The sequence below is a fragment of the Prunus persica genome, chromosome G4, assembly GCF_000346465.2.
Source record: "Prunus persica cultivar Lovell chromosome G4, Prunus_persica_NCBIv2, whole genome shotgun sequence".
NCBI lineage: Eukaryota > Viridiplantae > Streptophyta > Magnoliopsida > Rosales > Rosaceae > Prunus > Prunus persica.
In genome coordinates this window covers 17,757,063-17,784,008 of record NC_034012.1, presented here as the reverse complement: position 1 = coordinate 17,784,008, position 26,946 = coordinate 17,757,063, and the positions used below count along the sequence as shown (strand labels likewise).

At 36.3% G+C, this 26,946-nt stretch overlaps 5 protein-coding genes across 5 annotated transcripts; 4 read left to right on the top strand and 1 right to left on the bottom strand.

Annotated features, from left to right (window-relative positions):
• Positions 2,988-5,187, top strand: LOC109948675 (probable leucine-rich repeat receptor-like protein kinase At1g35710). Its single transcript, XM_020562368.1, has 2 exons — positions 2,988-5,072; positions 5,152-5,187. Exons 1-2 carry the CDS (start codon positions 2,988-2,990, stop codon positions 5,185-5,187), a joined length of 2,121 nt encoding a protein of 706 aa, XP_020417957.1.
• On the top strand, positions 5,291-7,392 carry LOC18781546 (MDIS1-interacting receptor like kinase 2). The gene is made up of 2 exons (XM_020562805.1): positions 5,291-6,504; positions 6,816-7,392. The coding sequence occupies exons 1-2, from the start codon at positions 5,337-5,339 to the stop codon at positions 7,208-7,210; spliced, it is 1,563 nt and encodes a 520-aa protein (XP_020418394.1). The 5' UTR covers positions 5,291-5,336; the 3' UTR covers positions 7,211-7,392.
• Positions 9,509-10,142, top strand: LOC18779402 (glucan endo-1,3-beta-glucosidase). Its single transcript, XM_020562367.1, has 2 exons — positions 9,509-9,518; positions 9,802-10,142. The coding sequence occupies exons 1-2, from the start codon at positions 9,509-9,511 to the stop codon at positions 10,140-10,142; spliced, it is 351 nt and encodes a 116-aa protein (XP_020417956.1).
• Positions 17,364-18,012, bottom strand: LOC109948674. Its single transcript, XM_020562366.1, has 2 exons — positions 17,794-18,012; positions 17,364-17,582 (listed from the first exon to the last, which is right to left on the bottom strand). The coding sequence occupies exons 1-2, from the start codon at positions 18,010-18,012 to the stop codon at positions 17,364-17,366; spliced, it is 438 nt and encodes a 145-aa protein (XP_020417955.1).
• On the top strand, positions 20,556-22,069 carry LOC18778169 (glucan endo-1,3-beta-glucosidase). The gene is made up of 2 exons (XM_020562365.1): positions 20,556-20,649; positions 21,003-22,069. The coding sequence occupies exons 1-2, from the start codon at positions 20,556-20,558 to the stop codon at positions 22,067-22,069; spliced, it is 1,161 nt and encodes a 386-aa protein (XP_020417954.1).

The following is a 26,946-nucleotide window of genomic DNA, read 5'->3' as shown; positions in this document are numbered from 1 at the left end:
TACTACTTGTAAGTTGTAACCTAAATTAATAAAACACAAAATAGTATTTGAAGCTACGGAAATGCTAATGGATTGAAGACCTCTAATCTCCTCGACCCCTCAACTTGCCGTTGTTTCTCTTTTTGGCCGGTCAACAGTTTTCATATGAGTTGTTCAGATTTTGATATGGCTGAAATTATATATGTTTACACCATAATGAACCGAGCAGACCCAGCATCAAAGCGACTAGCACCAAGGCAGCCACGCCTTCTCCCCTGCCGAAGGAAGACACACTTCCGAGGTGCCAGACACCTGCCGAAGCTCCCAGCTGCCAAACCTAATCTCCAGGACACGTGTCGCCACCGCAACGACTTGCACAAAGTCCCACATTGGAACTTTGTGCAAACCTCCTACTCTCACCTCCCTATAAATAGGGAACAGTACCCAGGTAAAAAAAATAACTATTCTCCCACTTTTACTGTTACTCTGCCAGAATTACTACTTGTAACTGACTTAGGCATCGGAGAGCCTTTGGCCGGCACCACACCGGTGTCCGAAGCTTAACGATTGCTTCTCCCACTTTGTCTTCTGCAGGTTTCCCATCAACCTATATTTCATCAAGGGCCTCAGCTCTCTTCCCTGCTGAAGACCCCGCATACCTAATCACTAAGTTGGACTCACTATTGGCCGGGCCATTTTGAGCATCAACAATATATATACAAAAATGAAATATTTTTGGTCTGTTTTTCGGGAGGTTTTCAAATTTTCTTTAATTAAAATTTTTGATAGTTGTAATTGATGCGTATAAGAATGGAGATTTTTGATTTGTCGAAAGATATTAGATGGCTGGAAAAACCAACCTTTATGTGTTGAGTATATTGGTTATATGTAAGGTAAGGAAAGGAAGAGTTGCACTCTAACTTTGTGAGGGAATGACTGGGCCTGACCAGGGACAGATCCCGAATTTGAAAATAGGGTGGGCTAAATTTATCTTACATACAAACTTAGAAAACTTGACGGTACGAATGAATTTCATTAAAGTATGAATTTTAGGTCAATTAGCAATTACATGATAAACTTCTCCATGGAGGGGAAAAAATTGAAAGCATTTATTATCCATTACAAAAGAAGAAAGAAAAAAAACTGAATCATTTTAATCCATCCAAACCAACTTGGAAAATAAAAATGAGAAGAAGTAGCCAAAATTTATATATAAAAAAATGAATTGACGTTTTATGTACACTAGAAGGTAAATGTATTTTTTTTTTACAGAAAAAAGTAAAGGATGTTCTCTAGGAATGTGTGTTTTATGAAAAATGTTGAGTAATAAATATTAATTAATTATAAAAAATAAAATAAAAAAATAAAAAGATTTTTTGTGGGTGAGATCACATCAAGTCGCCTGGGTTATAGTCCATATTAGCATGGACGTAGGTCCGTCCCTAGGCCTGACATGATTGCTTCTTCTCTTGAGGCTAGGATTAGAGGAACCCATTGTTGGGAATTTGTGGAGCCTGATTAGCTCTTAATGTTTTTGTTTATAAGAGATAGAAATCTTCTGAAACCAAGTGAAACACCCCTTGACTTCATCAATGAGATTGCCATCTGATGCAAGTTCCTCCTCTCTTTTTCCAGTTGACAAATAACTTCCCCTTTGTCATTACGAATGACCACACCCACACCACCTCTCTCCATCAATATTTAGCTTTCTCCACCAACACAACCAGAGACTCAACTATATTTTCATGAACCAGTTTATTTCTAGTATGCCGAGAATCCATAAACAAGAGCCAAATCTCCCCAACTCACACTTATTAGACAACACTTTGAAAGCCCAAGAAAACAAATTTATAACATTACGAAAAATGGTACATGTGAAAAGACTCCCGAAAACCAGCCAACTTCCAAAATTCACGAGCATATATGCTCCCAAAGCGTATGAAGGGCATATCTTTCCTTAGTAAGCATATTTAACAATTGTCCTAGAGATGAGATTCTCTTTCGATGGCAAAATATTATGTGCAGCTATGCCCAACAAAAAACTTAATTTTCTCCACCACATGTTAAGACCAAACTGATCTCCATACAGAAAGAATTAATTGCACGTCATCTTCAATAAAACACAATCTGAACAAGTTGATATCCCACTAACCAAAGGGACTAATCAAGTCTTTGAATTGGGAAACGTGTCGGATTTCAAGAAAAAATAAGGACGTGGATAAAAAATATGCTAAATTTAAGTTATCTCAAGCACGTTAGTTTAAAAAAAAAAAAAAAAAAGGTGACGTAGTCACAAAACACTCTGAACTTCAGTTATCTCTCAACTTAATTTTTTAGGAATTGGATCCGTTGTCCCCAAATTGTGTGTCCTCTCCCTGTATATGTTCTAAATTTTCGACATCTATCCTCCCACACAACAAAGCGTAACACTTTTAACTAATATTAAAAATAATAAGAATAAGCTTACGATTTTTGGGGGTGGATCCACTGTCCCCAAAATCATAAGCTTATTCTCCGTTTTGAATTAATACGCAAAGGTTGATTTCGAATAATTTGAGACTAAGGAGGAGGTATGCCGATTGGAACAGATCGACCAAAGTAAAATGTGGGATATTGAATACCTTCTCAGTCATGTCCCCAACTCTTCATGATTTTGGACTATCAAGAGTTGAATATTGAATACCTTCTCAGTCATGTGCGTGAGGCCGAAGCAAACAAGAGAGTTGAATGTGGGACATCCAATCAAGCTCTCACTTCTATCATTTTCATCTCATTAACAATAACTTCAACTCCAAAGTTAAGAGACAAAGAATTTGACTCAAGTATGAAAACCCCAAATGTCTTCCCAAACGGTCTTCTAATTAAGAAAATAAGATACTGGAAGGACCTGTCAAAGTCTTGAACTCTGAAGACTCACAAGTATTATAAAATGAATATATGGCACTATAAATAATAAGACTCGCAAGTATTATAATAAACTACACAAAACAATATTTGATAATATAACCATGATATCTTTTCATTTCTATGAAGTATGCTCTCTAGCTTATTGCCTTCTCTTGTATGTTCAGCTGCTTTCATCATCAAATTACCTTCAATTAGCCTCTGCTAGTTCTACTGATGAGGCAAACGCTCTTCTCAAATGGAAAGCCACCTTTCAAAATCAAACCCAAAACAATCTGTCATCATGGGCTTACCCTCCCAGCAATAATGCCACCAACAATCCTAAAATCCCATGTACTTGGGCTGGTGTTTCATGCAATGCTGCTGGAAGTGTCATCGAGATAAACCTTACCAAGTCTGGTTTACAAGGTACGCTAAATGCATTTTCATTCTTTTCCTTCCCTGATCTTGAATATCTTGACCTCAGCTTCAACAAACTCTTTGATGCCATTCCACCTCAAATTAGTTACCTCTCCAAACTAAACTATCTTGATCTCTCTCAAAATCAGTTTTCTGGGAGAATCCCACCAGAAATCGGTCTCCTGCGAAATCTTACCTTTCTCAGTCTCTCTAGGAACACATTTGTTGGAGATATTCCCCACAAGATAGGCAACTTGAAATCTCTTGTGGAGCTATATTTGTCTAAGAATCAACTAAAAGGTTCAATTCCAAGATCACTAGGTGATCTAACAAGCCTTACCTATCTTTATCTCTTTGGAAATCAAGTGTCTGGTTCTATTCCTAAGGAGATAGGGAATTTGAAATATCTTGTGCAGTTAAGGTTGGGCAATAATCAACTCAATGGTTCAATTCCAAGATCACTAGCTGAGCTAACAAGCCTTACCCATCTTTCTTTACGTCACAATCAACTTTCTGGTTCTATTCCTAAGGAGATAGGGAATTTGAAATATCTTGTGGAGTTAAGGTTGGGCAATAATCAACTCAATGGTTCAATTCCAAGATCACTAGCTGAGCTAACAAGCCTCACCTATCTTTCTTTACATCACAATCAACTTTCTGGTTCTATTCCTAAGGAGATAGGGAATTTGAAATATCTTGTGGAGTTAAGGTTGGGCAATAATCAACTCAATGGTTCAATTCCAAGATCACTAGCTGAGCCAAAAAGCCTTACCCATTTTTTTTTACATCACAATCAACTTTCTGGTTCTATTCCTAAGGAGATAGGGAATTTGAAATATCTTGTGGAGCTAAGGTTGGGCAATAATCAACTCAATGGTTCAATTCCAAGATCACTAGCTGAGCTAACAAGCCTTACCTATCTTTCTTTACGTCACAATCAACTTTCAGGTTCTATTCCTAAGGAGATAGGGAATTTGAAATATCTTGTGCTGTTAAGGTTGGGCAATAATCAACTCAATGGTTCAATTCCAAGATCACTAGCTAAGCTAACAAGCCTTACCCATCTTTCTTTACGTCACAATCAACTTTCTGGTTCTATTCCTAAGGAGATAGGGAATTTGAAATATCTTGTGTATTTAAGGTTAGGCAGTAATCAACTCAGTGGTTCAATTCCAAGATCACTAGCTGATCTAACAAGCCTTACCTATGTTTCTTTCGATCAGAATCAACTTTCTGGTTCTATTCCTAAGGAGATAGGGAATTTGAAATTTCTTGTGCATTTAAGGTTGGGCAATAATACTCTCAATGGTTCAATTCCTAGATCACTAGCTGATCTAACAAGCCTTACCCATCTTTTTCTCCATCTCAATCAACTTTCTGGTTCTATTCCTAAGGAGATAGGAAATTTGAAATCTCTTGCGCAGCTATTTTTGGGTGATAATCAACTCAATTGTTCAATTCCTGTTTCATTTGGTAAACTGAGCAACTTGGAAATCTTATACCTACGGAATAACAGCCTTTCCGGCCCCATCCCCCAAGAGATAGAGAATCTCAAAAAGTTGAGTGTCTTGGTTTTGGATGTAAACCAATTTTCTGGTTATTTGCCCCAAAATATTTGCCAAGGTGGAAAACTGGAAAACTTTACAGCAAGCAACAACCTTTTCACTGGTCCAATCCCAAAAAGCTTGAAAACCTGCATGAGCTTAGCCCGACTTCGTCTTCAACGGAATCAATTGACAAGCAATATATCTGAGGACTTTGGTGTTTATCCGAATCTTAATTTTATAGATGTAAGCTACAATAACATGTACGGTGAAATCTCACGAAATTGGGGACAATGCCCACGGTTGACAACTCTACAAATGGCAGGAAACAATATTACCGGTAGCATACCACTTGAGATAGGCAACGCAACCCAAATTCATGTGTTGGATCTCTCTTCGAATCATTTAGTTGGGGTGATTCCAAAGGAATTCGGGAGATTGGCTTCTTTGGTGAAGTTGATGTTGAACGGAAATCAACTTTCAGGTCGTATACCCTCGGAATTCGGATCCATGACTGATCTTGGACATCTTGACCTATCAACAAACAAATTTAATGAGTCAATTCCGAGCATTCTAGGTGACTTGCTCAAATTATACCATTTGAATTTGAGCAACAACAAATTATCTCAACCAATCCCACTTCACTTGGGGAACTTAGTTCAATTGACCGACCTCGATTTCAGTCACAACTCACTTGAAGGTAGGATACCATCAGAAATGAGCAACATGCAGAGTTTGGTGATGCTCAATCTTTCCCACAACAATCTTTCGGGTTCCATACCATCAACTTTCGAAGAGATGCGCGGTTTGTCGAATGTTGACATATCCTACAATCACTTGGAAGGTCCCCTTCCCAACATTAGCGCATTTCGAGAAGCTCCGTTAGAAGCATTAAAAGGGAACAAAGGATTGTGTGGCATAGTTGGAGGTTTGTCACCATGCAATGTAAGTGGCTCAAAAAAGGATCACAAGTTAATGTTTTCTATTCTGGCAGTAATTGTACTTCTATCTGCTTTCTTTACAACTGTTTTTCTAGTGAAAAGAAAGAAGCATCATCAGGATAAAGCACAAAAAAACATGCATGAAGAAATTTCCTTTTCAGTTTTAAATTTTGATGGAAAGTCAATGTATGAGGAAATCATAAGGGCAACAGAAGATTTTGATCCCACATATTGCATTGGGAACGGAGGACATGGAAGCGTTTACATAGCAAGTTTGCCATCTGCCAATGTAGTGGCTGTGAAGAAACTCCATCTGTTGCAAAATGATGAGAAGAATCCTCAAAACGGGTTCTTAAATGAAGTAAGGGCACTCACGGAGATACGGCATCGGAACATTGTGAAGCTCTATGGTTTTTGTGCACATAAACGACACTCGTTTTTGGTGTATGAGTATCTTGAAAGAGGTAGCTTGGCTGCAATGTTGAGTAAAGATGAAGAAGCTAAAGAGTTGGGGTGGAGTAAAAGAGCGAATATTGTCAAAGGTTTAGCTCATGCCTTGTCTTACATGCACCACGATTGCTTGCCACCGATTGTACATCGTGACATATCAAGCAACAACATTTTGTTGGATTCTGAATATGAGGCCTGTGTTTCAGACTTTGGTACTTCTAAGTTTTTGAACCCAGACTCAACTAATTGGACTGATGTTGCAGGCACATATGGCTACATGGCACCAGGTAATATTTTCATCTCTGTTATTTGTATTTAAAACTTTTTATGTGTTTGTTTTTACACCAATGTTTCATTTTCGTCATTAGGAGGGGTTAACATAAACACATCCAGCTTTTATTAAATTCCGTTTTTGTTAAGCTGGTTTTATTAGGTTTCAAAAAGAACTAAATTTCTCGAATTTGTAGGTGATGTTTTTCAATGATTTTTATTGGATTGGAAATTAGAAATTAATCACCCGACACTCTCCTTTTTATAAGAGGTAATCTTTTGAGCACTGAAATCTCAATGTTTTGTACATGGTGTGTGATTTATGCAGAGCTTGCATATACAATGGAAGTGAATGAGAAGTGCGATGTTTATAGCTTTGGAGTTGTCACACTAGAAATAATTATGGGAAGCCATCCGGGAGATTTTTTCTCATCTTTATCAACCGGGGCGTCATCGTCATCCGCATCTGCATCACCTGCCCCTAAAATGCCAATTTCGGATGTTTTGGATCAACGCATCTCCCCACCCACAAAACAAGAAGCGGGGGAAATGGTCTCTTTGGTGAAGATAGCATTTGCATCCTTGAATCCCAGTCCGCAGTCTCGTCCAACAATGAAAAAAGTTTGCCAGCTCCTCTCATCAACTCAGACCCTGCATTTGTCAAAGCCATTGCATATGACAACATGTGGTGAATTGCTTGCTCTGGATGGTTTCACTACTTGATCAGGATATTTGCCGCTTTTCTATATTTCACTTCATTTGTGTCTGTCTTGTTCTAATTCTTCCTAGATGTATTGGGAAGGGAGGGCATGGAAGTGTCTACAGAGCAAGTTTAACTTAGGTGCAGCTGCAAAGCCAAATAAACACGCATTCCTCCAAATTATGTTACTTTGTAATTTTAATAAAAGGGTTTTCTTTTGTAATTCGTAATAAGGGTTGTAATTAAGAAATGTTTCATCTCGAATGAGTCGAACCTTAACTAAATAATAAAACCCCATTACCTAGGTAGTGGTGGTGAAATTATGTTGGAGACTCACATTTTCCATCAACAATTCATTTACAAGAAGACCTCATAGCAATATTTTGGTTTGTTGGGTTTTGTCTTTAAGGCCATCTCCAACCATGTTGGGATAAACTCAAATTTTCCCCCTCTAAAATACAGCTATTTGTACTACTCGAACCCAAACTGTTTTTTCATCCAACCATACAAACTTATAATTTAAATCCACAACTTTATTAAATTGCTTAAAAAGAATTAATCTTTTCTTTTTTAATCATTAATTTTTCTTAATTTTATTTTTGTTTCAACATTCATAATTTAATTTTCTAAACATTTTAATCTAAAAAAATCTAAATTCTAAAAAAAAAAAAAAAAAATCAGTGGTTCAAACATAACCGTTGAATTGCAACGGTCGCAAGAGGAGAGGCGCACACATGTCCCAGACAAAAAAGGGTTGAAAGCTAATGCAGCCAGACAGTGGGCTCCTCCATCTTGGAATAAACTATTTTCATAGTATATATATTGACACATATTTCTTGAACAATGACTTGAACGAGAAGTAGCAGAGAGAGAGAGACGAGCTTACCAAATGATTAAGTTTCGAAAGGGCTTTGGATGATCCTAGCCGAAGTAGTAGAGATAGACCTTGTGTAAGCTTTTATTTCTCCTTTTGTCCCTCATTGCATGCATAGTCCCACAAAGTGCTTTTGTCTCAAAGTTCTGATAATATGATTATTGCCTTTGAGACTAAGCAATGAGGAGATTATACATGCAAATTTGAACTCATGAACAAAGTGGAAATAGCCATTGACTAATAAATTGGTGCTACTAGACCCAATTGTCATTGACAAAGTCAAATAAATTTAAATAAAAAATAAAAAATAAAAGTACTATATAGTTATATTTACAACATTTTTGGAGGACATTGACCGACATTGGTATTATCAGATTTTTTTAAATTAAAAAAATGGGTATTAATAATATTAAAAAAAAAAAAAAAAAAAAAAGTTAGCCGTGTTAAAATAAGGTTTCAGCCTTAACATTCCAAATACATAAATATCCCTAATTTATTCTAAAGACTGTTAGCATGATATAAACAATTAATATTATTTATATCTAATACGTATATATAATACGTTTATGAAATACAAATTCTTTTTTTATACTATCCCATTATTTTGTTGACAGGATCCGCCCTGAATTTCTTAGAACCGAGACGAATCCTACGGAATTCCCAACATCACCCTGATGTCGGGCCCACTTTTGAAACTATATCTTCTATTCCTAGGTTTTTACTTGAGGTCGGAGGCCATATATTGTGAACTGTTGTATGTTAAAAGCATACTGCTAGTTGGGATTATTTTATGTTTGTTATGCAAGTTGAACTTTTGTTGGGTTTGTTCATTTTACAAGGGAGACTCTGCAAAATTTTGGTAGAGAGTCTCGGCTTTTAGTAAGTGGGCCCCGGCATCGGGGTGATGTCGGTAAAAAGACGAGATTCACTCCAATTTTTGGGAAATTCCTGAGCGGGTCCTGTCATTTGTCTCTTGCAATTCTGGCATGATCAGTTAATTGATCACGCCACTCCAACAAAAAATAATAATAATTGATCACGCCACATTTGCATGATATCTAGTTTAATAGACCTAATCTCTTGAACTACAGGGATCCAAGAGATTTATGGTCACGTACCGTTGAATGTCAATTCAACGGTTCACTCACTCTTGCACTCCTTTTAAGAATTTTTTTTGAACCATTGGATTAATATCCAACGGTGGGTGACTACAATCTCTTGGACTTTTGTGGTCCAAGAGATCGGGACTGTCTAATTTAATCTAAGGCACTTTGGCATATATTTAAGTAATTTGTTAGTGAAGGATGGGAATACAAAGTTACCAATCTATTTTCTAGCCTGTTATACCAATCAGTTTCATTCGTGGCTTCATGTTGTGAGATTAAAAGCAACAAACCATATGTGGTTTCTGCGTTTCTACTTCTTGGGCTTTTGCCATTAAGCTCCAATGTCTCAAGGTATGTTTTCATTGAAGGAGTTTTAAGAAAAAAGAAAATTATTAAAGAAGAAAGAGTTCTTAATGTTAAGAAAAACGTTTTGAGTAACATTTAAGACCCGTTTAGGACTACTTCGGTAGAAAGCATTTATGCTCCTAAGTGCCTAGAAGGGTTTTAGAAACGTTTTTTTGTTGGTATCACTTTTGACTATTCCAGAAATAGTAGCACACCAAAGCAGTTACTTAGGCTCAAAACGTTTTTATGTGATATAGTTCATATTTGGTTTTGATTGAATTTGAGACAGTTGCAGAGCCAATAGGAGTTTGTTATGGTCGGGTTGCCAAGAACCTGCCACCTGATCCAGAAGTTATAAGTCTCTACCAAGCAAATGGCATAACAAGAATGAGAATTTTTTATCCGAATCCTCCAACTCTGCAAGCTCTATCGAACATCGAACTCATCATCGGTGTTCAAAACCTAGACATTCATTCCCTTGGAAATGACGTTGCAGCTGCTACTGCTTTGCTTGAGAACAATGTCCTAAACTACTTTCCTGATGTCAAGTTTAGGTACCTTGCAGTGGGAAATGAGATCAATCCTCAAGATGCAGAAGCCAAATATGTTCTATCAGGACCAAATCAGTAGCAGGACCAAATCAAAGTTTCAACAGCCATAGACATGTCTCTGTTGGGCAGCTCTTACCCACCATCAGCAGGCTCATTTAGTAAGGCTGCAAGTTCATACATAAACCCTATTATTACCTTCCTTGCAAGTAATGGCTCTCTTCTTCTTGCCTATGTGTACCCTTATTTCAGCTAAATTGGTGACACCAAAGACATCAGCCTTGGCTCTATGCCCTATTTTTGTTGGTATTAAACTAAGTTTTGCTTAAATGATTGAGAAGAATAAGTTTTCTCACAGTGTTTATTCAAGATAAAAGAACTAGGCCATATAGCCTTTACATGAATTGAACCAACGTAAAAAGTTGAAGCATTATCCCACGAATAACAAGTCCTAATCTCATGGGATACTGGCTAGAGACATAGTCAAAGATAAACTTCTACAACTACGTTCCTACAACTTAAGGATTATTCAAACAACTCAAAAATAAACAACTAATAATAATATCTTCACACATCCTCCCTTAAACTGAATGCGATTAAGCCATCAGTTTACATCTGAACTTAAACAGACTCTAAGTAAACTGTGCATCCTTCTGAAATCATCCAACTTCAATGGCTTTGTTAGAATATCTACAACCTATTCTTGAGTTCAACAATGAACCAAGTACACCACTTCTTTTTTAGTGAGCTCTTGCAGAAAGTGAAACATCTATATGCTTACTTCTTCCGTACATAACTTGAATTTTAGATAACTTAATAGCTAAACTATTGTCACAGTATATCAGAGTAGATTCATACTGTGAACAATGCAACTCATTAAGTAATCTCCTTAACCAAACAACCGACATGCGCATGAGGCAATAGCAATGAATTCAGCCTCGGTTGTTGAAAGTCTAACTACTAGTTGTTTCTTTGAGGACCAAGCAACAGCTACTGAACCGTACATGAAAACATACCAGAAGTACTCTTTCGATCATCTAAATCACCAGCATAATCACTGTCACTATATCCTAACAGAAAATCTCCTTTCAATCCTTTCTTGTAGAACAAACCATAATATGTGGTTCCCTACAAGTAGTATCCTTTTTGCTGTTTGAAGATGCACTTCAGTAGGTGATTCCATGAACCTGCTTATTAGACTAACTACGTACATTAAATCTGGACGTGTATTAGTCAAATACATTAGGCTCCCCACAATCTACTTGAAATGATTGCTATCAATTTTTTGTCATTTAGTGTCTTTAATGAGCTTGGTTCCTGGGACAATTGGGCTTTGTACAACATTGCAATCAGCCATACAAAACCTTTTGAGCACTTCTTCTGCATATTTTTTCTACCCAACAAAGATTCCATCCGTAGATTGCTTCACTTCAATACCCAAGAAATAATGCATCTTTCCTAGATTTGTAATCTCGAACTCATTCATCATGGAGGTCTTGAACTCAATATTAAATCATCAACGTAGAGACAAAAGAATTAAGATTTTACCTCCCTCTTGATGCTTTATGAACAAGGTATGTTCATTTGGACACTTCACAAAACCTGTTTTCAAAAAATAGCTTTCAATACTACTGTACCAAGCTCTAGGAGCTTGTTTTAGTCCATATAGAGCTTTCTTCAAATGATAAATCTTCTGCTCTTGCCCCTTCTGTTCACAGCCAATGGGTTGATCCACATAGACTAGCTCATTTAATTCTCCATGCAAGAATGCTGATTTTACATCGAGTTGTTTTCCAAATGGTGGGGTTAGTATGTTGTTTTCAAATATAACCAAACTTTAATTTTGTCCACTCACACATTTTCTGTTTTGCGCCCCCCAGGTAGTAGACAGATTCGTACCAAGCAGCTGAGCCGAGATCCTAATTTCCGAGCTCAATCTCTTGTAGGATGACTTTTCCTTGTTTTATTTCCGTTGAAATTTATGTTCCCGTTTGTAAACTGAAACTCTTTAGATTGCTCTGATGTCGCCCATGTTAGGATTTGATTGTAAGGCTGGGGGCCATTGATGTTAATTGCATGTTATTATCTTGAGCATGCTGCTTGTTGAGATTTGTAAATGTATTTGACAAGTTTAAAATTTTTAAAAATGTCCATTTTCAGGGGAGACTCTGCTGAAAGTTCGGCAGAAGTCTTGTCCCTTTTTAGTAAGTGGCCCCGACTATAGGACCTGTGTCTTGGGGAAACAAGAACGGTGAGCAGTCCCACATCACTTGGGGAGGGAAAGGTGAAGTGCCTTATATGTGTGGGCACTTCTCTTCCTAGCAAGAGGCCTTTTGGGCAAGATAGCATTAGCTTGAGCGCAAGAACAAAATTGTGAGGGGGAGGCCTAAAGTGAACAATATCTTGCTAGAGGAGTCAAGTCGTGGCACCTACATCCAGGGGCGGACCCTTATAGGTGCTTCAAATTGCCTGTTTGCTCCTTTTACTTTTATTTATTTTTATATTACTCCATTTACCTAAGTTTACAATGTAAATAAGGAAATACTCCCTTGTAGGTGCTTCAAATTCGTCCTGGATTCCCAGGAGTTCAGGGCGATCCTATCCCCACAGGCTCGCAACACCTCCACGCCACAGCACATATAGCACCTCCACACCGTAAGTTACTCCCTTTGTTCTTGGCTGCTTCTGCTCGAAGAGCTTTCAGCAGCAACACCAGGTGGAAAACCAACCACTAGCGAAGAAGATGATATCCCCTAGTTGAATACTCATAATTATTATTATTTTTTTCTATAACACACTTTTATTTATTTATTAAGGTTTAGTTTCAAAATGGGCCGACTATTTTTGGTTTCAAGTGTAATAATAAAACACTTTTAACCCATATCCAAATGTAAGGTAACATAAGACTATCAGTTTTAACTAAAAACAACTAAAAAACCCGATTAGGATACATTGAATAAATTGTATACCTCTTATTCTTGTTATTAATTGTTAAATTAAAATCTCAATGTCATCCTGCTTTGTTATTATTTAGCAACACCATTTTCCATACTTAAACTTAGGAGTCATAATTTGGCCCACAGGCATGTGGGCCAATGGGGGCCCGCCCGGCCCATTGGGAAAAAGCCTGGCTCCACCGTTGTCGGCTATGGGCCTGCCCCGCCAGCAAAGCCCATTAAGGCCTGGCCCGCGGGCCCATATATTTTATAGAAATATAAATTTAGTTTAAAAATGAAAGGAAATGGAGACACACACAAGGGGTTTTGAACTCCTACCACTTTCATCCTATTTCCACATCTTATCTACCATGCCATAAACAACTTAATGATTATATGCTACACCATTTGATATTTATATATGCTTCATCAAACACCTTGCCACAACTGAATTTAAGCCATATCAATAATTTTGGAGCTACATCAGACTTAAAAGGCACTTCTTCCTTCCATGTCCTCTTTTAAAGCTTTACGGTGAAGAGAATATTACAATAGTTCATATGAATTTTTGTTGTATTTTTCTAAATTTTAATTTATGTATTGTGAATTTATAAAATGAACAAAGAAAAAAAATGAAGACATAAACATATAGATAAATGTAAATAGAGAACTATGAAGAAAAAAAAAAGGAAAAAAAAGGAAACGTAAAAACACACCAAAGCATAGGAAAAAAAATAAATTAAAGAATTGACAAAAAAAATCAATATTAAAAAAATACAAAATAAAGTAGGCCCATTTCAGTCCAGCCCATTGGGCTCAACTCTACCCAACCAAATGTGCTTTTTCAAGCTTGGTTTTGAATTTTTAGAAAACAACCCGCCCTGGCCCAGCCCGTTATTTTCTCTCTTCTCTTTAAAGTCCGGCCCAACCCAGCTCAAGTCCATTAAATTTGGGGCGGGCTAGTCTGGCCCGGGCCATTGATAAGGCCTACTTAAACTATAGCTCTTCTCCTTAAGGAGATTTTAAAGGAAATTACCCATCTGGTATGCAAACTTTTAGAGCTCAAATTTATACACAGCGCAACCTCTAAATATGGTGGAAAAAAAATTTGAAACTTTTACACTATATATAACCCCATGAGGCGACAATTCTAGATCTGTCACTGCTTGCAGATGAGTGATTTCAAGTTCAAACCTCCATGATACATTGATAGTGTGTGTGTGCACCCTTCCTAACTTTGACAAAACAATAAAAAAACAACAAAAAGAGAGTGATCAAAATTGAAATCAAGGCAAAACACATGAACCAAAAATCATTTCACCTATTTATTTTATTTTTATAATAGAAAATTCAGAATTCTTTTTAATTTTTACTGTAAGCTGTGAAGCCCATTTATATTATGGCCGAAGTAAACAACCCAACTCAAAAAATAAAAAATAAAACGGGATTCCACTGCCGGGATTCGAACCCGGATTACAATTATCCATTTGTGAGTATTGCTACAGTGGATTTGTTAACAATATGAAGAGATATACGTTATATAAAGGAATGTCTTTGGGCACTGTACATTTATTAGCTTTTCTGCTGCTAAAATCGGATAAATCCCATATTTTAGACTCGTCTTTTCTGAAGCTCTTGCTGTGCGCAAAAGAAAACATGAGCACCTTCCAAGCTGTCTCAGCCTGCAACTTTCTCACATTCAAATTCTAGCTCAAAAATTTGCGGCCAAGTTCGCTTAGCTCTTCGTTATCTATCTTTTCGTAATTTCATTATTGTATTAAGCACTGTTTTAAATTGTGTTTAGTTTTTAAAAATTATAAATAAATAAATATATTTCTTGTAGGGCCCATCACACATTGTTTTTTAATGATCCGAACTGTCTAATTTTTAGATATCCCTCAAAGATCATATTTGCAAAAAATACTTGAATTCAAAACTATTTGACCACTCAATTAGATTATTGTCATTTCAGTCTTTTCTTGAAGTATCGTGTTCATTTATTTTGTTGCTAGCAATTAGATACCTTAATGATTTTCAATTTTTATGATTCCTTTGCAAGGGTGAACTATGAATGAAGACTTTAAAAATAAACGGTTTGGATTGTTTGAAAACAATTCGTAGGGTACCCTAAAGAGTGTCGCTCAAATAAAATTATTTGAGGAATCCCTCAATAGAAGGGAACTATATATATATATATATATATATATATATATATATATATATATACATACCCATTGAGCACTCTTTTGAAACTGCGTGCTTAGTTTTAAAAAATTATAGTTATATATAAATACATCCCCTTGGGGCATGATTTTGAAATTGTGCTTAGCTTACACCTGTCAAATCAATATATCTAACACTTCAGTCAAAATAGAAGCACAAATGCTTGATTCATGCTCCAAATATCTGTCACAAAGCAACACATTTGTGCTCTATAATCAATGGAAACTCCTATATAGGAGACTGACCACTATAAAGTGGTTGCACCGTGATCATCTTCATAAAGCACGATTATCTGTGCTATTTGAAACAAAGAGCACAAATAAATTCGTGCTTTTAGCCCTGTTTTTTAGTAGTGTTATCACTCTTATTTTCCTCTATATTCTATCATAAAAAAATATAAACTAGAAATTAAAATTAAAATGTTACCAAATGAACCCTAAGATTGTTGTCTCTATGAATAAACTCTATATTGGAAGCAAAAGCTTCGGGTCTTAAAAATGGACTTATGGACAAAACAGTTAGACATAACCAATCTATTCACTGAAGGTGATTCTCAGGTTCTTATCACACTACTTCAACAAAAGGCCCCCTCTCGTTGGAGTAACTACTCCATTAAGTTGGACACAAGTTATTTGTTGTAGCATTTTCGACATGATTGAAATTTTATAGTTAAACTAGAAATTTGTAATATATATATATATATATATAAAATTTACTTACATGCTTTCAAGGGATTTTTATTTTGGGTCCTATTTTAGCTAAATAAAAACTTTAATAATAAAGAAGAGTGATCAAAATGATCAAATTGGGAAAAAACAAAAAGATGTCGACAACCATGTAGTGGAAAAGAACATGGACTTGTAGATTAGTGGTTTCAGTTCAAGCCCCATGATACCTTGACAGTGTGTGTGAGAAAACATCATCCCCTTCCTAACTTTGACAACAACAAAAAAAACAAAAAATAAAAAACAAAATTATATTTATCAAAATTGATATCGAGGCATAACACATGAACCAAAGATCATTTCACCTTTTTTATTTTATTTTTTATGATGGAGTTTCTAAATGCCCTCATATAATTTGATCAGTACACCAAAACACCTAAAAAAAGGTCAACATTCTTCACTGTTAGGGTTGGACATCTGTTGAGGATATGGTTGCTCCAGTTCACTGCTTCTGGCCAAAACCTTTTAGGAACTTTCTTCAAAGCGAGCATACTACGGACCATGTTCATGATGGTGCAATTCTTCCTCTCGGCTACTCCATTTTGCTGTGGTGAATAAGCTGCTATCAACTATCTTTTAATTCCATTCATTTCACAAAAATTAACAAACTCTTGTGAATTGAATTCTCATCCACGATCAGTTTGTAATGTTTTGATGAACATTTAGAAAGATACGCAGTTCACTTGGAGTCTGTTCAAGTTCAAATGTACACTGATTGCTTAATCGCATTCAGTTTAAGGGAAGATGTGAATTCTCCTCCACAATCAATTCATAAGGTTTTGATTAACAAACCAGTTTCCTTCTCCACAGCAACTTTGAACTTCTTGAAAACAATAAGGGCTTCTGACTTTTCAACTAAGAAATATATACAAGTCTTCCTGCTATAATCATCAATAAAGGTAATGTAATACCTTTTGTTGCTGTTGGAAATAGGATTTATAGGTCCACAAATGTCCGAATGAACAAGTTGTAACACTAATGATGCTCTCCAAGTGCTTTCGTTTCAAAAAACTTCTCTGTGTTGTTTTCCCATCATGCATTCTTCACAAACCCTAGTTGAAGGTTGCAACTGAGGTAGTCCTCCCACCATGCTTTTTTGTTGTAAAGTCTTTAGGCCCTTGAAATTCAAATGTCCATATCTAAAATGCCACAACCAAGTATCATCTTGGATAGTTGATTTCAGACAAACTTGCTTGGTTAATGCAGCTTGCGTTTGTAATGGAAACATTCTATTAGAAGCCATTTCAACATGCATAGTTTAACCTTTGATGAATTTGGCAGCAATTCTTTTGAATTAGAATAGCGAACCCCTTCTCTTGAAGCTGATCAAGGCTAATTAGATTACTTCTTAATTCAGGCACATAGAACACACCTGATATGATTTGTACAACACCATTGACTTTAATTTTGACATCTCTTTTACCCCTGTACTTTTAAGCTTGAATCATTACCAAGCTTTACATTCTCCCTGAATTTCTCATCAAGTTTGGTGAACATCTTCTTGGTTCCACTCATATGATTGCTACAGCTTGAATCCAAATACCATGTGTTGTTCATTTGTTTTCCCTTAACTTCTACATATGCCATCAGCAACAACTCTTCTTCAGTTTCAACTACATTGGCTTTTGTTTCGTTCCCCTTTTTGGGACACTCTTATTGAAAGTGTCCCATTTCATGGCTGTAGTAACACTTCACATTTGATTTATCAAATGATCCTTGGCGTCCTCTTCCACGTCCTCGAAAGCCTCCTAGACCTCTCTTCCTCTTCATCTCCCCGGAGAATGATTCTCTTGGCTCACCTTCAATGTTTGTTCTTCCATTGCATGCCATTCATCCATTGTTCATGTACCAGAAGACTGCTTTGTAGTTCATCAATAGAGAGATTATCAAGATCTTTTGATTCTTCAATCGAACACACCACATAGTCAAACTTTGGTGTCATTGATCTCAAAATCTTTTCGATAACAGCTACATCTTCCAGCTTCTCCCCATTGATCCTCCTCTTGTTAGCCATGGTTAGATCTAGAGGCCTTCCAAAATACTCATCAACTGACTCTCCAACCTTCATATTGAACATCTCAAACTCTTTGCGAAGAGCTTAAAGTTGGGCACGCTTGACTTTTGCCGTGCCTTGATATTTCTTCTTCATCGAATCCCATATATCCTTCGCTGTATCTTTCTTCAAGGTGGTCTCCAATATAGCTCTATTAATGGCCTGAAAGAGATAGTTCTTGGTTTTCAAATCTTTGAGCTTTCTGATCCTCTATTGCTTTCAATTGAGCTTCTGTCAACTCTGCACCGTCTGCATACTGCGTGATTCCATTCTCCACAAGGCCCCAATATTCCTTGGACCTCAAGAAGTTTTCAATCAACATGCTCCAGTGGTCATAATGGCCATCGAAGCGTGGAATCGCTGGTTGCATGAAGCTACTTCCTTCTCCTACCATTAACTCTTGCTGCTGCAAGCTTCCTTATGCTCTCTCTACCCCAGTTGGGGCTCTGATACTAATTGTTGGTATCAAACTAAATTTTTCTTGAGAATATGATTGAGAAGAATAAGTTTCTCACAATGTTTATTCAAGATAAAAGAACTAGGCTATATATATAGCATTTACATGAACTGAAACCAACGCAAAAAGCTGAAGGATTATCCCACGAATAACAAGTCCTAATCTCAAGGGGAGAAACAGTCAAAGATAAACTTCTACAACTATGTTCCTACAACGTTGAAAATGCAAGCACTTACTACAAGAATTTGATTGACAGTGTGAACGGAGCCCGAAAAACCTGTAGAAACCTATTTGTTTGCCATGTTTGATGAAAAGCAAAAGGGCCCTGCAGAAACTGAGCGACAATTTGGTCTCTTCTCTCCTGATAAACAACCCAAGTACCAAATGAGTTTCAATGGAAGAGCAAAGTTTTATCTGTCAAAAGAAAAAAGAAGAGGAAAGTTTTTTTCAAAATGTCTTCTAGTATTAAGAAAAAATGTCTTCTAGTATTAAGAGCAGTAATTTAGTGTTTTGGTCAGTTCTCTTCTCCTCTTTATTGTTTGTATATGTTTAGATTAAATTTTTGACCTAATTGTTGTCCTACTATTATTCTTGCATAAATGAGAATAACAATTATTAAATTACATGGGCGCACAAGTGAAACTCAAAAACATATCGAACTTGTAGTTTACTTATAGCACAAAGTATATTGATGGAAGTTGATTAATACATGGGTAATGCTAGGCATACCATATTTTTGTACCACATTTTTGTACCACATTTTTATACCACATTGTGTACCACCTCTTTAATAAAGATGGAGCCTACCAATACAATGAGGTCCACCTCTATTAGAGAAATGGTATAGAATGTGGTATAAAAATGTGGTATGTTTAGCATTTTTCTTTATACATTATTACTTGCTAGAGAAATTAACTACTTATATAGCAATCGTGGTTGTAAAGAGGAAATTAATATTTAGCTTTTATATTCAAAGGAAATTTTTATGGGAGATTCACTATTATACCCAATATGGGGGCCCAAATTATAAAAATACCCTACATAAAATGGACTTTAGAAACACACCCAAAGCCCATTTACAACATAACAAAAAAGCTTTTAACTTCTTATAAATTACAAAACTGCCATCAATTTCTTAAAACAAGCCCAACCCCAAAATCTCATAAAAATACCCAAAGCACTCAATAGGGCATCAAAGTAATTTAATAATCAATATTAAATTCAATAAGGCCAGCTATCATTTTTTGGGTTTTTTTTGGGTTTGTTTATAGGAATTCAATTGTGTAGGGTTTATTTATAATATTAGTGCTAGAAATGGGTATATCACTAAATATCTCAATTTTTATTTAGTTAAGTAAAACTAAAATGAGCCAAAAAAGTTCAATGAGAATTTCCCCTCGAGCAAATCATGTAGAGCGTCTAAAGAAAGTGAAGGACCTCAAGCAATAGTAAAATAGTACTATTCTCATTTCACATAAGTTTTTCTCCTAAAAAAAAAAATGAGGGACCTCATCAAGTGATGCAAATTGACGAAACTTGGCAAGTCATTTATTAATTTTATATTTTAGCAATTATTATACATGCAATTTGAACTCATGAACAAAGTGGAAATTGTCATTGACCATATTGGTGCTACTTGACCCAATTGTCATTGAAAAAGTCAAATATTTATTTATTTATAAAATAAAGAAAGTACTATATAATATAATTATGTTTACAACAATTTTGGAGGACATTGGTATTATCAGAATTTTTGTTTTTTTTAGTGATGGCCGACATTAAGAAAGATAGGCGTGTTAAAATAAGGTTTCAATGTTCTATATTTCAGCATTAACATGCCAAATACATAAATATCCCTACTGATTCTAAAGCCTGTTAGAATGATATAAACCATTATTATTATTTATATATAATATACGTTAATGAAATACAAATTAGTTTTTATCAGAAGATATTCTGTCTTTTGTAATCCATGGCATGATTAGTTCATTCATCACCCCACATTTGCATGATATAGAATTTAATCTAAAGCACTTTGGCTCTATATATAAGTAATTTGTTAGTGAAAGAAGGCAATACAAAGTTACCAATCATTTTCATCATGGCTTCATTTTGTGAGATTATAGCTAACAAACCATATGTGGTTTCTGCGTTCCTACTTCTTGGGCTTTTGACATTAAGCTCCACAACAACAGGTACATCCCTACATGTCTCAATGTATGTTTATATTTAAGGACTTCCGAGAGAAAAAAGCAAAAGGTTCTAAATGTTAAGAAAAATATTTTGCATAACATTTAGGGCCCGTTTAGGACTACTTCTGTAAGAAGCAGTTATGTTCCTAAGCGTTGTTGTTAGAAGTTTTTTCGGAAACGTTTATCCTTGGAAATCACTTTTGATTCTTCCAGAAATAGTCTCAAACGATCCTTTGGCAGAAGTAGACAAAAGTGTTTTCTTAGGCTCAAAACGTTTTTATGTTCTACTTATGCGAGAAACATTCACAGGCTGACATGATGTAGTTCATATTTGGTTTTGATTGAATTTGAGATAGGTGCAGAGTCAATAGGAGTTTGTTATGGTCGGGTTGCCAACAACCTGCCGCCTGATCCAGAAGTTATAAGTCTCTACCAAGCAAATGGCATAACAAGAATGCGAATTTTCGATCCGAATCCTCCAACTCTCCAAGCCCTGAAAGGATCCAACATCGAACTTATCGTGGGCGTTCGAAACCAAGACATCCAGTCCCTTGGAAATGACGTTGCAGCTGCCACTGCTTGGGTTCAAAACAATGTCCTAAACTACTTCCCTGATGTCAAGTTTAGGTACATTGCAGTGGGCAATGAGATCAAGCCCCAAGATGCAGAAGCAAAATATGTTCTAGCAGCCATGAAAAACATTAAAACCGCAATTGCATCTGCCAATTTGCAGGACCAAATCAAAGTTTCAACAGCCATAGACATGTCTCTGTTGGGCAGTTCTTATCCACCGTCAACAGGCTCATTTAGTGCTGCTGCGAGTTCATACATAAACCCTATCATTGCCTTCCTTGCAAGTAATGGCTCTCCATTTCTTGCCAATGTGTATCCTTATTTCAGCTACATCAGTGACACCAAAGACATCAGCCTTGGCTATGCCCTATTTGCTGCACCTGGGGTGACAGTACAAGATGGTGCATTTGGGTACACAAATCTCTTTGCTGCAGCTGTGGATGCCCTCTACTCTGCTCTTGAGAAAGCTGGCGGTTCGAGTGTGGAGATCGTTGTATCGGAGACCGGTTGGCCATCGGAAGGCGGCGAAGGAGCCACAGTTGAAAATGCAAGCACTTACTACAAGAATTTAATTGACAGTGTGAAGGGAGGGACTCCCAAGAGGCGTGGAAAACCTGTAGAAACCTACTTGTTTGCCATGTTTGATGAAAACCAAAAGGGTCCTGCAGAAATTGAGCGGCATTTTGGTCTCTTCTCTCCTGATAAACAACCCAAGTACCAAATTAGGTTCAATGAGAAGAACAAAGCTTTAGCCAATAGGTGTACTCCTATTAAGAGCAGTCATGTAGTGTATTGGTCAATTCTCTTCTCTTCTCTTCTCTTCTTTAATAAATCACAAGGGCACAAGTGAAGCTCAAATTCATATGGAACTGGTAGTTTACTTTTTATATAGCACAAAGTATATTGATAGAAGTTGATTCATACATTACAGAAGTGAATTAACTACTGATTAACCTAATTGCAATTAAAACATTGACAAAGAGGGTTGAAAATGAATCAATCCTTGTTGATCACTTGTTGGAGTCCCTCGATCTCTCAGCCAACCATGCATTGTACTCCTCTCTCATGCGGTTATATGCCTCAACCAGCTGATTGAAAGCTTCCATTTTCTCCTTTGCACCTGACTTCTTCTTCATCTCCTCCAAATGAAGCTTGGTTAATTCAATTTGTTTCTTCAGCTCTTGAATCCGTGCTTCTTTCTTCTCAAGTTCGTTCTGTCGGTTTCGTAACTCATTTGGATCTGTTATAAGTTACCAAAGCAGATCCAAAAGTAATGAGTCAATTGTATCCTAGTGTAAGACAAAGGTTTGTCTTTCTGCGACACATCCAATGCATCGATGCATTGCACTTTTTAGTCATCGAATTAAAAGATTGAAAATTTAAAAATTCAAATAGTAATATCAACCGTTGATAAAATAATACACAAGTACATTGAAAGTAACACAAAATTACATGAGAAAGGCTACCTATTTGTGGATTGTTTTCCTGTGGTTTCAATGACATAAGTCATATGCAACAAAACAAAAAATCAATGGTGAAACATTTAAAATACCAAAAAATGTTATTGGTTAATGCAAGCATTAAGAATTGAAATTATTAATTAAATGAAAATAATATGGTTATTTTTTATATTAAAAATAATTATAATTAAAAAAAATCAAATAATAAATTCTATTTTTATGAAACACAATTACTCATTATTTTTTTATATTCTAAAATAAATTTTTAAAAAAATTAAAAAACCAATTAGCACACCCGTCTCGTATATAAAGTTATTATATTGGCACTTGGTTTTCTGCATTTATATTTTTATTATATTGCTAGTACTTAGTTTATAATTATAAAGTTCTTTCAACTTCAAAATAGAACATATTGAAATGAAACACAGAGAGAGAGAGAGAGAGCGCCATAGGAAAGGAGATACCGTGGGCGGGAAGGAAGATATTTTCGACGTTGTTTGAGCTGCTACCTTCCATTGCTTCACAGAATTCCAACTAGAAAAGAAACATAAACTGTTGAGTTCAAACTTGAAAGCCTATTGTGCTACACAAACACATTCGGTTTTTCCTATTAATTATTCATAACACCATGCCTACCCAAAAATGAGCATTGTAACCACAAATAAAATAAAAACATAAGATTTGTAAGCTTAATAAACATTAAATTTTCTCAGCTCTTTTTGTTTTGCAAAACAATTCCTATTAGTTGTTATCTTCAAACACATGGCTTTTGCCCATTTAATAATGACGTAATTGGGTTGTAACTCAAGTGGTTAAAAGCAGTTATCCTTATATTCGGGTGGTGGTTTCAATCCTTCTACTCTAATATCACTGGTTTTTTTTTAAAAAAAAAAAAAAAAACCTAAATGGGGAATGTCCCACGTGTCAACCTTGAGGCAGCAACTGGACACGCCTACAACTACAACACACATCAACTCACACGTCTACAACTCTGTTAACTGTAAGATATTGATCACTAATTACAAATTGATCCTTACCTTTTTACTTTGCTCCCCAAGCACTGCGCCTCTCACTCTATCCAACCGCCCTCACTGTATTTCTCTGTGGTGGCCCCTTCACTGCGAAGAAGAGAGTAAAATATATTTTGACCCATGAAAAATGAATCTGGCCCCAAATTTTATACATCAGGAAAAAGTCACGGGGATCTTCCTCTGGTGGAAACCAAAAACTCATGATTTGGAGCATCTTCCTCTGCTGGAAACCAAATCAGGGCCGTACATTTGGGTACATGGATATGTTGGTCCATGGGTATGAAACCTGCTCTCCTCCTCACATTCCTGCTGTTACATATATAATTATTGTACCACCATCCAGGAATCAGAATATTTCTGCATGTTTGCCACAGACAAGCATGTGTTTCCAACTTTCAACCTATTCACATGACCTCATTTTTCTCGTGTTTTGTCCTCCAAAACCAAAACTCTGGAAAATTGAAATCCAATAAAACTAATTCAGGGCTTGGGGCTACTGGCATATAGACTTCATTTTGAAAAGAAAAAAAAAAAAGGTCAAAGGCCCTTTTCCGAAGATGGTGCATATGCCAATTTGCCCTCATGTTCAGCTATTTGGTAGGTTTGCATCGGATTGAATTTGCTGCTTTCAAATTGACTCACCATTTCAAATGGTTTGCGTAAAGAGGAAAAGTTCCTTGTAGGCAACCCCTATGAGATCTTCTCTTTGTTTTTAGTCCAAGACAAAATGCTGATATGCAGTTGATCCTAGGGCACCATAGATGGGAGGGCCAAAAGTCTCCTTCTTTAATAGTTAGTAACCCTAGAGTTTATCTATTAATTCAAAGCTACTAGCTAGGTATCCTAGTTGCTGTAATTTTAAACGTTTTTAACGATTTGAATCGTTAGTTATAGCTACAAGAAATAGGTCGTTACAATTCAAGTTATTTACAGCACCTTCATGAAAAAGAAAATAAGTTTTGGATGACTATATTGATTATAACTACCATTCATAATAGTGGTAAAATAATTTGGCAAGAAGTCTTGGTGTTTCTTCGGTCAAATTTGTCCTACCACGGTTTGTGATTTATGACAATTATCTACAATGGTTAGGTTTTATGGAGAATAGTTCTTGAGAGAATTATGACCATCATAATGGTGACATTTCACATACATATATGAGTGGCATGAGTGCACCATAACATTGGTACATCGTCATATCTTGAAATGACGAGTCGCATCATTAAAAGTCACTAACAACATCTACAATCATGCTCCTTATTTTTGAGGAGCTCCTGGAGGTCTCCTTATTTTAGGAGGTAGATAGGGAGTATGGTTAGAGTGGTATTTTTCCAATTTCTCTCTAAAATTTGTCTAAACAGATGGTTTAAAGAGCCCATTTCAGATGCATTGAGACTTAAACTTAATTATCTCATGCCTCTTGGATTATAGTATATGTTCCACTTTGTTCCAAGTTGTAAGACTTAATTTTAGGAATTATCTTTATTTGTTTTAGTCACGATGTAATTAGGATTCCTTATATACTTAGATACAAGTAAAGCACTCTTGTAAACTATATATATTGCCTCTAAAGTGGAGAGTAATAATCATCTAAAAATTCCCACATATTGTTTAACATGGTATCAGAGCAGCACTTTTATGATGACCTTGTGTGTCATGCCCACCTGTTCAATAACCTATGCCAAACCTTATTTTTGTTTTAGGGTTTTTCCACACCTTGTCGTTCCCCCTCTCCGCTTGTGTTGTGTGCCCTAATTTTCCTTTTAGGATTTTTTATTTTTTATTTTTTTTGTGTTTTCCGCTGCAATCATGGGTGATGATTCAAAAGGTAGTGATGTTGCTGGTGCTTCTAGTACCAAGGAGGATCGACCCTCTATCATGACTATTTTGTCCCTATTACCCCTAAAAAATTGGATGGATCCAATTATGCCTCTTGGTCACGTAGTGCACTCCTTATGATTACTGGTCATCGTATGGCTGGATTTATCAATGGGAAGAAGCTCCAAATGAAGACTTTAATGAATATGTTGAATGGGAAGAAGACAATTGTTTGATACAGTCATGACTTCTCGATTCCATGACCAAGAAGGTGTGCACCTTGTTTGAGCAGTGTGATACTGCTCTTTGGGATGCTACCTAGAAAACCTATGTTGCTACTCAAAATACTTCTAATTTCTTTCAATTCTGACGACAATCTGTGAGATGTCAGAATGATGAGCCTATGAATGTATTTTACGAAAAATTATATGTTATTTCGCAAAAGATTGATTGTCTGCACCCCAATGAACTTACCAATCCAAGTGATGTAGCTCAACGCTAGAAAGAAATTGAAATCGATCGAGTCTATAATTTTCTTGGAGGACTTAACCCTCAATTTGATGGAGTTCATAGTCGAATCTTGGCTCTAACTCCTATCCTGTCTATCTTGGAAGCCTATGTCATAGTGATAGAGGAAGACACTCGACGACTACGACGCTTGCAAGTGCCGCTACCATGAAGGCATATTCTACCTGCTCTAGACCGGTTAGCCAGACCCTAACAACCAGTCGTTAGTCCTCTTTTGTCGGCTTTTGCCTTCCTGGGCCTTCTTAGACCACCAACCTGCAAGTGATCATCTTTCCAGAAACTATTTTAAAGAACATGGTTACCCATACTGGTTCGTTTACTACAAAGCCCGTATGTGTGGCCCCCTAGGCTGCTTGCACTACGACTCCAGGAGAGACTGAACCCACTATGCCGTCTACAAATTTTTGTGTTTCGGACTCCGTACTAGGTACTTTTTACAATACTTGGATAATTGACACTGGTGCTAAATTATGTGATGCTAAATTATTTGATAATTTGTCTAGTAAAACTTGTGACCCATACATAACTATTGCTAATGGCTTACCTTCTCCAATTACTGGCGAGGTCACAATAACCCTCACTTCTAGATTGTCTTTGTCACGTGCGTTACTAGTTCCGAATATCTTGTGTAATTTGTTATTTGTTGGCTGATTACTTGATATACTTAATGAGTTTTCTACTTTCTATTATAAACATTGTTCTTTCTAAGATCTCAGGACGCACTAGATGATTGGGCATGGTAAAAGGATAGGGTGATTATACTATTTGAAATTACCGATAGAAGCAGTTCGTGATCGAGTCGCTAAGAGTGGCAGTGTTAAAGAAAAACAAAAAATTTGGCAATGGCATCGTCGCTTGGGACACCCGTCGTTTGGCTTTCTTAAGCATTT